Here is a 14,564-nt window from a genome sequence, read left to right as displayed (position 1 = left end):
CACAGGCGTACATCTTTGTGACCTTGGGTTTGTGTCCTTGGGTATTAAGCAATGGTTTCTTAGATATGACACCAAAAGAATAAAGCGACAAAATTAAAATGGAATGGGACTTGAACAGAATTTAAAACTGTTGTGCTTCAAAGGGCACCGTCAGGAAAATGAAGAGAGCCCAAAGAATGGAGGAAAATACTTGCAAATCACATACATCATACAGGGAACTTATATCCAAAATATGTAAAGGGGGGCACCCGGGTGGCTCAGTCGGTTAAGCCTGAGTCTCGATTTTGGCTCAAGTCATGCTCTCATGGTCGTGAAATGGAGCCCTACGTCGGGCTCCAGGCTGGGTGTGGAGCCTCCTTCTCCCTTTGACCCTCCCCCACTCATGCTGTATAAATAAATAAATAATAAATAAATAAATCAAATAAATAAATCAATAAATAAAAATATGTAAAGCGCTTTTACAATTCAATAATGAAAAGATAAATAACCCAATTAAAAATGAGCAAAAGGTTTGACTAGATATTTCTCAACAGAATGAAAGACATACATGTAGCCAGTAAGCATATTAAAAGATGCTCAACATCTTTACTCGGTAGGGAAATGCAGATTAGAACCACAATGAGATTCCACTTCATGCCCACTAAATGGCTAGAATGAAAACAATGGAAAATATCAAGTGTTAGTGACAATACGAAGACATTGTCTCTGAGATTTTGAAAGCAGACTGGCAGTTCTGCATAATGTTGAAGGTGGAGTTACTGGAGGACCCAGCAGTTTGGTTCCTAAGTATATCCCCAAGAGAAATGAAAACGCAGTGTTTCGCACAAACACTCTGTGTGAGCATGTGCACAGCAGCGTTATTCACAATCGCCCCAAAGTGGAAACAACCCAAGTGTTCATCAGTGGATGCATGCATAACCAAAATGTGGTATAGCCCTGCAATGATAAAAAAAAAGAACGATTTGGCAAAAAAAAAAAAAAAAAAAAAAAAAAAAAAAAAAAAAAAAAGAACGATTTGACACTTGCTATAGTGCGAAACCTCAAAGAGGCTCTGCTAAGTGAAAAAAGCCAGACACAAAAGGCCACATAGCATATGATTCCATTTATTTGAAATGTCCAGAAGAGGCAAATCTGTAGAGGCAAAATAGACTAATGGTTGACAGGGCCAGGGAGCGGGCGGGGGTGGGGGGTGCGGGATGGGCCATGACTGCTGATGTGTGCAGGTGTCTTTTGGGGGTGATGGAAGCGTTCCCACCTTAGAGATGATGGTTGCACAATTCTGTGAACATGCTAAAAACCTGAGCTGTACATTTGAAATGGTGGATGTTATGCGATGTACATCTCAATAAGACTGTTAAATAAATGGGCAGCATAACTCCCTAGTCCTTAGACATGGGTTGTGCACAGTGACTTCTTCCAAAATGTTCAGCATAGAAGGGGGTGCAGGCAGGAGGGAAACTGTGGTGGAGAAACCTAACACTGCATCAGCCAGGTGACCAAAATCAGCATTAACAGTCATAAATCATGTGGATGGCAGGTGCCCTTGACATGATGTGTTTAAAATGGCACGTTACCCACGTGGTCTTTCGCTCAATAACCCCAAAAGCCAGTATCATCGTGAGAACAACATCCAACAAATTCCAGTAGAGAAGCATCCCTTAGAATATGTGACAACCACTCTCACAACTGCCAAGGTCATCACAAACAAGGAAAGCCTGAGAAACTTCTATACCCGAAATGAGCCCCAGGAGAGATAACACCTGTGTGTAATGTGTTATCCTGGTTGGCTTCTTGGAACAGAAAATAAACAAAATTATGGAGTTTAGTTAATAATGTATCATCAGCGGGTTGTTAATTGTAACAAATGTAGTATACAGAAATTGTCCCTACTCCTTTCTCAGCTTTTCTAGAAGTCTAAAACTGTTCTAAAAAAATCAAGTCTTTTTATTTAAAAAAAATTTTTTTAATGTGTATTTATTTTTAAGAGAGAGAGCACGAGCAGGGGAGGGGAAGAGAGAGAGGGAGACACAGAATCCAAAGCAGGCTCCAGTCTCTGAGCTGTCAGCATAGAGCCCGACACAGGGCTCAAACCCATGAACCATGAGATCATGACCTGAGCCGAATTCGGATGCCTAACCAATTGAGCCACCCAGGCACCCGTGAAAAATAGAGTGTTTTTAAAAATGAATGAGGTCTTACTGTGCCTTGGGAAACCTTCCAGTCTAGTGTAACTTTCTCCAGAGTTACCAGGTACTAAGAGAAAAAAAAGGTATCATTTTCAAGTAAAGTTTTCTAAACGCTGGCTCATAAACAATATGAAACAGGTTTCTTTATTGCAGGACTTCTCAGAGCCTTTACTTTTCAATATATGTAGTCACTCTCTAGCATTTCCCAGAGTTATTGGACTCTTTGCATAATGCCTGTCAGCGCCTTTCCAGTATTGACAATTGCTGTTTTAATCCAGTGATTCCCAGACTTGAGAATTTCATGAACTGGTAGAATTTTGAAAAAGAAAAAAAAAGTTTGGGGACCAAGAAAACATCATCAACTTTTTATTAGAGCAAAGTAGGGATCTTTATTTTCTTTTATTTTTTTATACATTAAATGTTCATTGAGCTTAAAATCCATAAAACCCCCAAACTAAATAATGTAAATGTCCAACAAGAAAAGAATAGATAAATTGTGCTCTAGTCATACAATGGAATACCAGTCAGCAATACACATGCATGAACTAATACACTAAAGCATCTAAAAGTATATATACCGGGGCGTCTGGGTGGCTCAGTCAGTTGAGCGTCCGACTTCGGCTCAGGTCGTGATCTCGCGGTCTGTGAGTTCGAGCCCCGTGTCGGGCTGTGTGCTGACAGCTCAGAGCCTGGAGCCTGCTTCGGATTCTGTGTCTCCCTCTCTCTCTGCCCCTCCTCTGCTCATGCTCGCTCTCTCTCTCTCTCTCGCTCTCTCTCGCTCTCTGTTAAAAATAAATAAACATTAAAAAAAAATTTGTAAGTATGTATACTGAGTGGAAGACGCTACAGATAAGAAATACATACTTGATTATTCCCTTCATAAAGTTCTAGAAGAAGGAATAGGATGCTGACATACAGAGTTGAAGGAAAGAGATCGCAGATGGTACCAATTGGCAACTAGGGATCTTTTAGAAAAAGAGCATCTGGTATCACCATTATTTCCTAAAAGAAAGGCTATTTCAACCCCTCCAAGGAGGGAAGTATGTATTTAGATTGCAGAACATCCCCTGAAGTGCAATACGCTAACACTCCATCGTCTCTATGTTTGTCCTTCGGCTGTGGGTTTCAAGAACCAGCTTGGAGCCTTCGACCTTGGGATCACCTTGGGAGCTTGGGGTTCCTTGGGCAGTGGCAGCATTGGCCGTTTCTGCTGTGCTCTTTCCCCAGAGGCCCTGGCCTTCAGCTGCTTCACGGAGCTCATGAAGAGGATGAACCAGAACTTTCCCCATGGGGGCGCCATGGACACGCACTTTGCCAACATGAGGTCGCTGATCCAGGTTTGACCCAGTCCCGTTCAACAGTATAACTTATTCCAGCTCAGCCTGATGGACCCCAAATCAACTTCAGAGCCACACTTCGTGTAATGCAGCACAAGCCAGTTCATTCCATTTTGTTCATCCCGTCGTTCATTCATGGACATTTGGGTGGTTTCCACTTTTTGGCTCTCGTGGATTGTGCTGCTGGGAAGATTCGCTTACAGGTTTTTATGTGGACAGATGTTTGCATTTCTCTTGGTGATACACTCAGGAGTGAGGTGACAGCTGCACCGTGTTACGTTCCCACCGGCCACGTGCCGGAGTCCCAGCTTCTCCCCTTCCTCACTGACACTTGGTTCTTGCCATCCTAGCGCGTGTGCGGTGGTGTCTCATTACGGTTTAGATTCGCATTTTCCTGACTCATCCCACTGAGCGTCTGTCATGTGCTTTGTGGATCTTTACTTGCAGGTCTTTAGAGAAGTCACTGGGGTTGACTTGAGCTGGGTTGATTTTCACTTCAAATCTTCTGCCCGTTTTTTTAGCTCCACCTGGTTGTAGGGGCTGTAGTGGGGTCCGGTATGAGGATGTGCCCTCATTCTGTCCCCTCTGGTCCAGCCTCTTGCCGGGAGGCTGATGCCAACCTTTTCTCCCGCTGGCAGATTCTGGACTCCGAGCTCTTTGAGTTGATGCATCAGAACGGGGACTACACTCACTTCTACTTCTGCTACCGCTGGTTCCTGCTGGATTTCAAGCGAGGTATGGACTTCAAAGTGGGGTCTTGTTCCCAGAGTGTTGGCAGCAGACCCTCAGGGAACAGGTACCGAGGAGGCGAGGGCGGGGGTGTTGCAGCAGAGCCAGAGGAAGAGGTTAACACCCAGTTATCGCGCTGTGACTGTTGGCTCTCCTGCCTTATTTCTCAGTGACACCGTGCAGTAGGTGTTGTTACTGGAACAGGATTCTCGCACAGAGAGTCGTGACACCCAGGCTTTTCTTTCCAGGAAGCAGCTTTATTCCCGCCGGCACCGCTCAGTTGGGTTCGTACCCAAAGAACCGAGCCTCGAACGCCACGTGGCATAGTTTTTTTTTTATATATGTTTCACCTCTGTGTCTCCCATACGTGGGAACACACAAACATGCGGTCTGATTAAGGGGTCTCATGTCACAAGGTCGTGAGGGATGTTGTCATGTACGCACATTAGCCAGGTTACCTTGAGGTTTTTTGTCCTTCCTTAGGGAGGGGACCCCAGATGGGGAAACCAAGGCTGAAAATCGAATTCAGAGGTAGGACCGGCAGAGCCAGGATCTTAGGCCGCCTCTGTCTAGCCCCCAAGCCCAGTTAGTTCCCTTCCATTCTATTCTGCCGCCTTTCATAGACAAGGTGCCCGAAGCTCACGCAGCATGGTGCACATGTGACTTGGAAATGACGTGGGGCACAGCACACTGCTATTGTGCAGAGTCGGAGTGATGCTCATAAGAGTATCTACCCTGCGGGAAGAGGTTTTTAACGCACCGGGCAGTGTGTGCTGAGCCATTTGTATGTATTATCTTTGCAAGCCTCACCCCACATACAGAGGAGGAGAGAGAGAGGCTCTTGGTAGAGGCTTGGGCTAGCCCAAGGTCACCTTGCCAGCAAGTGGTGGGGCTGGATTCAGACTGAGTTTAGTGGACATAGGAAGCCTTGCTCTCAACCATTGCTCTCTCCAGTTTCTTGACTAGCCCCAGAGGCAACAGCCAGCTCCACATTTGTACAGGAGTAAGAGAATACCCCCCTGGGTGCTAAGGAGATACAAGGTGCAGGGAGAAAAAGGGGATGCTAGTCAAAGGGCAGGGACAGGTCGGTGTAAATCAGACCTGATTATGCCGGGTTCCTCCCCTTCCAGAAGCTGGAAACTTACATCCCCCCTAGTCTGCATAACCTCCTCTACAGATGGGGAAAACGGAGGCTTCCGACGGTCAAATGACAGAGTCTGGGTCTCCTACCTCCTGACCTGAGTTCTGCCTGCTCTCTGCGGTGCTAGGACAGAAGTGAAGGAAGGACACAGCTGGCCTGGGATTTTCCCAGAGGGAGGGCAGCACCGTGAGCTCTGTGGCTGACCCTCTCCCCACGCATGTGCGTACTGGTGTCTCACGCAGAACTTGTCTACGATGACGTCTTCTCTGTCTGGGAGACCATCTGGGCAGCCAAGCACGTCTCGTCTGCCCACTACGTCCTGTTCATCGCGCTGGCTCTGGTGGAGGTCTACCGTGACATCATCTTGGAGAACAATATGGATTTCACAGACATCATCAAATTCTTTAACGGTACCCACATGACTACGGTGTCATCTGAGGGGTGCGGGCTTCTGACAGGCCCCTTCGTGGGGCCTCGGAGGGGATATGGGGGGGTTCCACCCACTTCTTATGTCTATTTCCAAATGGAGGGGTTGACATCTTATAACACTGAGAATGCATTTTTCTCAAGAATCTAGCAGAAGGAGCATGAATGTTGAAATAAGGCTCAGGGGCAAACCCTGGCTCTCCCACCAGCCAGCTATGCCCACAGATAAGCCATTTCCCATCTGCTTCTTCATCTGTAAAATGGAATAAGAGCGTCTGCTTCGGAGGGTTGATATGTACAAAAGCAGGCATGGGAAGGCATTTGAAGTGCATGAGAAGGGCACAGCCATTGAAATCAGACAGATAATGGATTCTGATCCCAGCCACTCGGGTGCTGTGTGACTTTGGGCCACTGACTTTATGTCTCTGGGCTTCAGATTCCTTGAGGTAGAATGCTACTAACACCTCCCTCACAGAGATGTTCGGACAATTAAATGAGACAACATGGATAAAGCCTATCACATGATACCCAGCTCATGTGAGGGGCCCCATAGCTGGAAGCTATTGCTACTGTTATCACTATTTAAAATTTTTTTAAGAATAAGGAGTGTCTGGGTGGCTTAGTCAGTTAAGTATTTGACTTCAGCTCAGGTCATGATCTTGGGGTCTGTGAGTTCGAGCCCCACATCAGGCTCTGTGCTGACAGCTTGGAGCCTGCTTCAGATTCTGAGTCTCCCTCTCTCTCTCTGCCCTTTCACCGCTTGGTCTCTCTCTCACTCTCTCTCTCTCTCTCTCTCTCTCAAAACCAAACATTAAAAAATATTTTTTAATGTTTTAAGACAAAAAAAAATTTTTTTTTAAAGAGGGAGGGCGCCTGGCTGGCTCAGTCGGTAGAGCATGAGACTCTTGATCTCAGGGTCATGAGTCCCAGCCCCACATTGGACGTGGAGGCTTCTTAAAGATTAAAAAAAATTTTAATTTTTTAAAACCTAAAGCAAAGGAAGGAAGAAAAAAAAAGCCACCTTTGACCTTACCCCAGAAACATGATTTTTCTTTAATAAGCTTTTTATTTTGGAATAACTGTAGATTTACAGAGAAGTTGCAGATATAGTACAAAGAATTCCTGCCCTCCTTCACTCAGCCACCCCTCAGGTCTCTGCGTTGCCTGGTCCTAGAACTTTTCTCACGACTAAGAAATTAACATCGGTACATTACTATTAACAAAACTACAGACTTTGATTTCACCTGATGCCCTTTTTCTGCTCCAACATTTTCCAACCCAAGAAACCACATGGCATTTAGTGGGTTCAATAGAAAACCTTTTTTTCCCCTCTCATCTTTTCCAGTCATGTATTTGTTACCATCACAGAATCCAATTGTATCCCATTTTTTCCACTTAATACTTTAAATTTTTAAATTTTTTTAATGTTTACTTATTTTTGAGAGAGAGAGAGAGAGACAGAGCTCAAGAGGGGAAGGGCCGGAGAGAGAGGGAGACAGAATCAGAAGCAGGTTCCAGGCTCCAAGCTGTCAGCACAGAGCCCGACGCGGGGCTCGAATTCACGAACCACGAGATCATGACCTGAGCAGAAGTCGGACACTTAACCGACTGAGCCACCCAGGGGCCCCTCATTTAATACTTTAACAAGTGTCTTCCATTTAATCATTTTTTAAGGCTGTCGAATGTCCCTATAGCCACTGTCTGCAACATAAGGAACCGTCCCTATTGTTGGGTAGCTAGATTGTTTTCAGTTTGAGGGTGTGATTGAGAAAACAAAGTGCCCTTTATGCCTCTATAAAATTTTCACAGCACCCCAGGCCAAAAGTTCCATTTAGCAAGTAGTTAGATCCCAACCACTTGATAACTATTTATATCCCAACAGCGTAGCAGCTGTTTGCAAAAATGATACCTGTTGGTCCAAAGAAAATAATATCTTTATGTCATTCTCTTTTTTCGTAAGTTTATTTACTTATTTTTGAGGGAGACAGAGACACCACGAGTGTGAGAGGGGCAGGGAGAGAGGGAGATTCCAAAGCAGGCTCCGTGCGGTCAGCACAGAGCCAGACACAGGTCTCAAACTCACGAAACTGATTTCATGACCTGAGCCGAAAGAAACCAAGAGTCAGATGCTCAACCGACTGAGCCACCCAGGCGCCTCTTTATGTCATTCTTAAATAAGCACAACAATTAATGGGATATGTGCACCTGTTCGGCATTGCACAGCTTCTCAAACACTGGAACCAGATTAGACACCCTCACCTTCATGTATTTCCTGTTTCACGGTGATTTTCTCATGGTTTTTGCTTTTTCTCAAACTTGCTTAACTGCTTACAGAAAACCTAGCGTTACAAAGATATGAAGTCATTGATAGGCATGTAGGGCAGTGTGTGACCTCCCTGATGCTACCAGTTTATGTGGTGTTGAACAGATATGGAATATCATTATGTTTTCCTCACAACGTACAGAAGTGGCACCCTGGGGTACCTTGGTAGCCAGTTTGGGAACCATGTCTTAAGGCCCTTTTTTTTTTTCATCCAGTAAATGATTTTTTTTAAGTTTTATTTGCTTATTTTGAGAGAGAAAGAGAGAGAGAGAGAGAGTGTGTGTGTGTGTGTGTGTGTGTGTGTGTGTGCACGCAGGGACGGGTAGAGAAAGGAAGAGAGAGAGAAGCCCAAGCAGGGTCCGCACTGTGAGCACAGAGCCTGATGCAGGGCTTGAACTCATGAACTGTGAGATCATGATCTGCAAAACCAAGAGTTGGACGCTCAACTGACTGAGCCACCCAGGCACCCCAATCCAATAAATGATTTCTTTATGATAAACGTCTAGGTTTAGGATTATTCCGCTTTCAAGATCCGATCATTTTATGTGGCTCGCTATTTATTTATTTATTTATTTATTTATTTATTTAGTATTGGCTACATTTTTATTTAGCATTTAGTATACAATATATAATATTTAATACAGTATAAGTATAGTATTGTCAAAGTCACTAGGCATTTCCACTTTTATATATATGTGTGTGTGTGTATATATATAATTTATTGTCAAACTGGTTTCCATAAAACACCTAGTGCTCATCACAACAGGTGCCCTCTTCAATGCCCATCACCCACCCTCCCCTTTCCCACACCCCCCATCAACCCTCAGTTTGTTCTCAGTATTTAAGTTTCTTATGGTTTGCCTCCCTCTCTCTGTGTAACTTTTTTTCCCCCTTCTCCTTCCCCCTGGTCTTCTGTTAAGTTTCTCAGGATCCGCATATAAGTGAAAACATACGGTATCTGTCTTTCTCTCTATGACTTATTTCACTCAGAATAACCCTCTCCAGTTCCATCCATGTTGCTACAAATGGCCAGATTTCATTCTTTCTCATTGCCAAGTAGTATTCCATTGTATATATAAATCCATTCGTCAGTTGATGGACATTTAGGCTCTTCCCATAATTTGGCTATTGTTGAGAGTGCTGCTATAAACATTGGGGTGCAAGTGCCCCTATGCATCAGCACTCCTGTATCCCTTGGGTAAATTCCTAGCAGTGCTATTGCTGGGTCATAGGGTAGGTCTATTTTTAATTTTTTGAGGAACCTCCACACTGTTTTGCAGAGCGGCTGTACCAGCTTGCATTCCCACCAACAGTGCAAGAGGATTCCCATTTCCCCACATCCTCTCCAGCATCTGTAGTCTCCTGATTTGTTTATGTTAGCCACTCTGATTGGCGTGAAGTGGTATCTCAGTGTGGTTTGATTTGTATTTCCCTGATGAGGAGTGGTGTTGAGCATCTTTTCATGTGCCTGTTAGCCATCTGGATGTCTTCTTTAGAAAAGTGTCTATTCATGTCTTCTGCCCATTTTCTTCATGGGATTATTTGTTTTTCAGGTGTGGAGTTTGGTGAGTTCTTTATAGATTTTGGATACTAGCCCTTTATCTGATATGTCACTTGCAAATATCTTTTCCCATTCCATCGGTTGCCTTTTAGTTTTGTTGATTGTTTCCTTTACAGTGCAGAAGCTTTTTATCTTGATGAGGTCCCAGTAGTTCATTTTTGCTTTTAATTCCCTTGCCTTTGGAGATGTGTCAAGTGCGAAATCGCTGCGGCTGAGGTCAAAGAGGTTGTTGCCTGCTTTCTTCTCTAGGGTTTTGATGGTTTCCTGTCTCACAGTCAGGTCCTTCATCCATGTTGAGTTTATTTTTGTGAACGGTGTAAGACAGTTCTCTAGTTTCATTCTTCTGCATGTTGCTGTCCAGTTCTCCCAGCACCATTTGTTAAAGAGACTGTCTTTTTTCCATTGGATATTCTTTCCTGCATTGTCAAAGATGAGTTGGCCATACATTTGTGGGTCCAGTTCTGGAGTCTCTGTTCTATTCCATTGGTCTATGTGTCTGTTCTCGTGCCAATACCATACTGTCTTGATGATTACAGCTTTGTAGTAGAGGCTAAAGTCTGGGATTGTGATGCCTCCTGCTTTGGTCTTCTTCTTCAATATTACTTTTGGGGTGTCTGGGTGGTTCAGTCGGTTAAGCGTCCGACTTCGGCTCACGTCATGATCTCACGGTTCATGGGTTCAAGCCCCGCGTTGGGCTCTGTGCTACCAGCTTGGAGCCTGGATCCTGCTTCGGATTCTGTGTCTCCCTCTCTCTCTGCCCCTCCCCTGCTCATACTCTTTCTCTCTCTCAAAAATGAATAATAAAGACTAAAAAAAATTTTTTTTCTAAATATTACTTTGGCTATTTGGGGTCTTTCGTGGTTCCATACAAATTTTAGGATTGCTTGTTCTAGCTTCGAGAAGAATGCTGGTGCAATTTTGATTGGGATTGCATTGAATGTGTAGATTGCTTTGGGTAGTATTGACATTTTAACAATATTTATTCTTCCAACCCATGAGCACGGAATGTTTTTCCATTTCTTTGCATCTTCTTCAGTTTCCTTCATAAGCTTTCTATAGTTTTCAGCATACAGATCTTTGACATCTTTGGTTAGGTTTATTCCTAGGTATTTATGTGGCACTTAAAAAAAAATTTTTTTTTGCTCCCCCCTCTCCTGTTGCTTCCTTCTTTTGTATCTTTTAACACCTGCCATGTGCCCAGCATGGTTTTCTCAAAAGGTTCCCAGTCATCGTGTTTGCACGAGGCAAGGCGAGTGGGAAAATGTAACTCTTTTCAAGCACTGTGAGCCAACATCATGTCGTTTGATCTCACGGCAGCCTCGTGTTGCAATCCCCATTTTACAGATGAGGAAACTAAGGCCCAGAGGTGCAGGCCTTCTCCAAAGTGTCTGCTTCTGGAACTCCTCTGGAGATGATGCCAGATGAGGAGGAGGAGGATGCCCCAGGGACACCCCCCCTCCCTTCTAGAAGGTGCAAGTGACCTAAGGATGGACACAGAAGGAGGCTCATGAGATTTTTGCCTTCTGCTCTTTCAGAAATGGCTGAGCGGCACAACACCAAACACGTCCTGAAGCTGGCCCGGGACCTCGTGTACAAGGTGCAGACTCTGATTGAGAACAAGTGAGGGCCACCTCACCCCGGCCCTGTCAGCCGTGCCGCCACCCACCTGTCCAGCCCGCTTTTCCTCCCGGCTGCCCCGGGAGCGAGGTCCTGGTGTCTGTTCGTGAGCATGGACTTCTGTGCAGAGAGAAACTGCCCCAACTTTGGCCGCCAGGCAGGTGGGGTCGAGGGTTTGCCCCTTGAGTTCAGCCTTACGTTTTCCTGTTTGACCAAAGATTGTCCAAGTCTGGGATTTCTCCCTTGTGGGAGTTGGGGTACGTCAGTGGATGGAGGGAACAGTTTCGTTTGTGGTCTCCAGAATGGTTGCCTCTCTCTTATTCTGTCCCAACCCCTCCAAACTGTTCCGTCAGGGGAGACTTGGAGAAGGAGTTTTTCTTGGGGAACTAGTGTAGGAGAGGTCTGTGGGGCTACCTCTATACTCTGAAAGGGGCCTCTGGAGATGTCCCAGAACAGGGCCGGCAGGCAGGCTTGGAGCAGAGTTTCTGCACCTCCCTCGGCGCTGTTGACAGGGTGCTGGGTGAACCGTCTTCTGAGAGGGGTCGTCCTGTGCATTGTTGGAAGGTAAGCAGCATCGCTGGCCTCTGCCTGCAAGATGCCAGTAGCGCCCCCTCCCCAACCCAGCTGTGACAACCCGAAGGGTTTGCAGATTTTGCCACATGTCCCCACTTGAGAACCAGTGGCGTAGAGGAGGGGCTGCAAGTGTATCTCCTTCCCCCCCTTTTGTTTAACCACCTGCTCCTGAGGCTTTCTCCCACTTAGAAAAGGCACATAGGAGTCCACATCTCTTTCGGGACCTGGATTCTGTTTGTTGTGGTCTCTCATGTTTTTTCTCCTCCACCTGACCCCAGGAGAGACTTCTTTCCTTCTTTTCAAGAAAGCCTCTGCCTGAGAGGCTCCCTGGAGAGGGAGGGAAGGGCAGAAGGGCGGAACAGTGAGAAGTGTGGTAGGTGTGGGTTAGCCCGAGGTCCCGCCCAAAGCCCTCCAGGCAGGGTGGGGTCCACATCCATTTCTTCACCTCCTAGGGAAGATCTCGCCTCTCCTTCTGCACTTTGGGTCTGATGCTCCAGAAGTTTGGAAGGTGTGTGTGAGTGGCCGCCACTTCAAGGGAGGTGGGGGAAGCTGGCTTTTCCCTAGGTGCCTTTGATCACTCAGGACAAAGGAAGAACAGGAAGGCAGAGGTCCGCCAGAGTAGACTGTGATGGGTGTTTTCCTTGGAAAATATGCTGATGAACTGGCCCCCGGAACATGGATGGCTAAGTCTGGAAGTGGTCCCCTCCGCATCTTCACACAAAGGGTCGCCAGTCACAAACAGACCCCGAGTTAGCTGGTTCACCCTGCCTACCTGTCCTTTGATAGAGCAGTCCTGCCAGCTCTTTTCTGAGAATACACGTGGGAGAAACAGAGTCAGGTTGGAAGCCTCCTCCCCAGAATGGAAGGTAGGATTTTGGAGAGGGGAGGAGACTCATAAGCACAAGGAAGCATTCACAGAGAGGGTACATTAGTCCTCTGTCCTGAGCAAACCAGGAGGGGGAGGAACCCCTACCCTGTGTGCTTGTGAAGGCTCGCCCCTGGGCACCAGTGCCTTCAACTGCATCCCAACCCCCCAGTCTCCCACGTGGGGCCTCCTGAGCAGGACGGACGAGACCTAAGTGTCCCTTGCCTCTGAAGAATGTTCTCTGTGAAAATTGCACCTCCTGGCTCTGGTCCCCACCTTCCCAAGACGAGGAAAACACGTCCAGATCAAAGTTTTCCTAGCCACTCAGCTCTTCGTTACAGAGGACATTATTTTAGCAAGATCCAGGTCCCAGACCTTCCGATTCTGATTTATTTTTCTCGACAGACTAGTCCCAAAGTATAGCACACAATCTCTTCTCCGCCTTCTCTCGTGGTGTTCCAGAGAAGTGTCCGTGGTTGTGATTTGGAACAACTCCTATTTGTTCAGCTTACGGTGTTTATTTTGGTCTCCGTACATCGTGCGTCCTTGTGTCCGGGAATCGAGTGCGTGGGAGTCATTCTGTCCGTGGAGTGCCCTCCTCCTTCTCTCAGTGTTGCCAACATATCTTGTAACTGTTTACTGAAGAGTTGTGTCTATATAGAGAGAAAATATATATAAACAGAGAAATGTGTGACTATGGGTTATTTTTTCATTTCTGTGTTTCGGGAATTTTTTAATGCGTAGGGAAGAAAGGTTTGCTTTTGGAGACTGTGTTCTCCCAACCGCACCCCAGTGGCCCATACCCAGATGGGGACAGAGCCTCATGATAGCTGCCTGGTCTTGCCCCAGGAGGTGCAAGGCAGGTGAAGCACTTCTCACCCCCTTGTATCAGCTGTCACCATGAATAATGCCACGTAACAAACCACCCCAACTGGGGTTAGTGGCCTCACACTGCCATTTATTTATTAGCTCTCAATTCTGTGGGTTGACATTATGGGCCGCATTCATCTGAGAGGTTCTTCTGGTCTGAGATGGACTTCTTCATGTGTTTGTGGTCAGCCAAAGGCCAGTGAGGCAATTCTGCCTCCGACAGTTGGCTGACTGTTGGCCAGGAGAGTAGGGGAAACCGGGCCATGTGTCTCTCATCCCCTGGCAGGCCAGCTCAGGCTTGTTTATGTGGCCATGGTGGCAGTTTTTCAAGAGAGCAAGCAGAAGTATGCAAGGCCTTTTGAGACCTAGGCTTGCAATTGGCATAAAGTCATTTCTGCTCTGTTCTGTTGCTCAGGGTAAGTCACATGGCTGAGCTCAGATTCAAAGGAAGGGAAAATAGACTCTACCATTTGGTGGGTGGCTTTGCAGAGGGACATGGCAAAGGAGAATGGATACCATCACAGAAATAATTGAGGCCACTTTTGCAAATGGCCTGCCTGATCCGCCCAGATCCAGGGCACAACACAAGAAAGGTCCCCAGATGGTCAGCCATTTGACTCGAGGTCATACCTGTAAGTTGACACCCACTGAGCTTGCTCAGCTCTCACCCCCAATGTGCCCACAGACGCCCAACTACTCTCCCGTGACCTCCACGGTCCCAACTCATGGCTACCATTCAGAACCTTAGTCATCAGGCAATGGCGACCTCTCATGGATGTCCACCCCCAGCAGCCTCTAAACATGGGTCGAAGGGAAACAACTAGCTTTCGGCTGCAGAAGCAAAACTCGATTTAACCTAATGAGCACCTGTCAGAATTTCAGGTTTTACGTAGACAAAGTTAGATTTCTAAAGAAGCCCGCAAAATAGAGACAGAG

The 14,564-nt window shown here is 46.2% G+C and overlaps 1 protein-coding gene across 1 annotated transcript in view; it reads left to right on the top strand.

The window, feature by feature from the left end:
• LOC122470455 (small G protein signaling modulator 1-like) overlaps positions 1-13,449 on the top strand; it is a 101,876-nt gene extending 88,427 nt beyond the window's left edge. The window contains 4 exon segments of the mRNA XM_043558083.1: positions 3,414-3,523; positions 4,162-4,258; positions 5,636-5,803; positions 11,239-13,449. Of these exon segments, the coding sequence (XP_043414018.1) occupies positions 3,414-3,523; positions 4,162-4,258; positions 5,636-5,803; positions 11,239-11,327 (464 nt within the window). The 3' untranslated portion in view covers positions 11,328-13,449.
• The last annotated feature ends 1,115 nt before the right edge of the window (positions 13,450-14,564 follow it).

The sequence above is a fragment of the Prionailurus bengalensis genome, chromosome D3 (genome assembly GCF_016509475.1).
Source record: "Prionailurus bengalensis isolate Pbe53 chromosome D3, Fcat_Pben_1.1_paternal_pri, whole genome shotgun sequence".
NCBI lineage: Eukaryota > Metazoa > Chordata > Mammalia > Carnivora > Felidae > Prionailurus > Prionailurus bengalensis.
The sequence above is the reverse complement of the archived record's forward strand: the minus strand, read 5'-3'. Positions and strand labels throughout refer to the sequence as shown.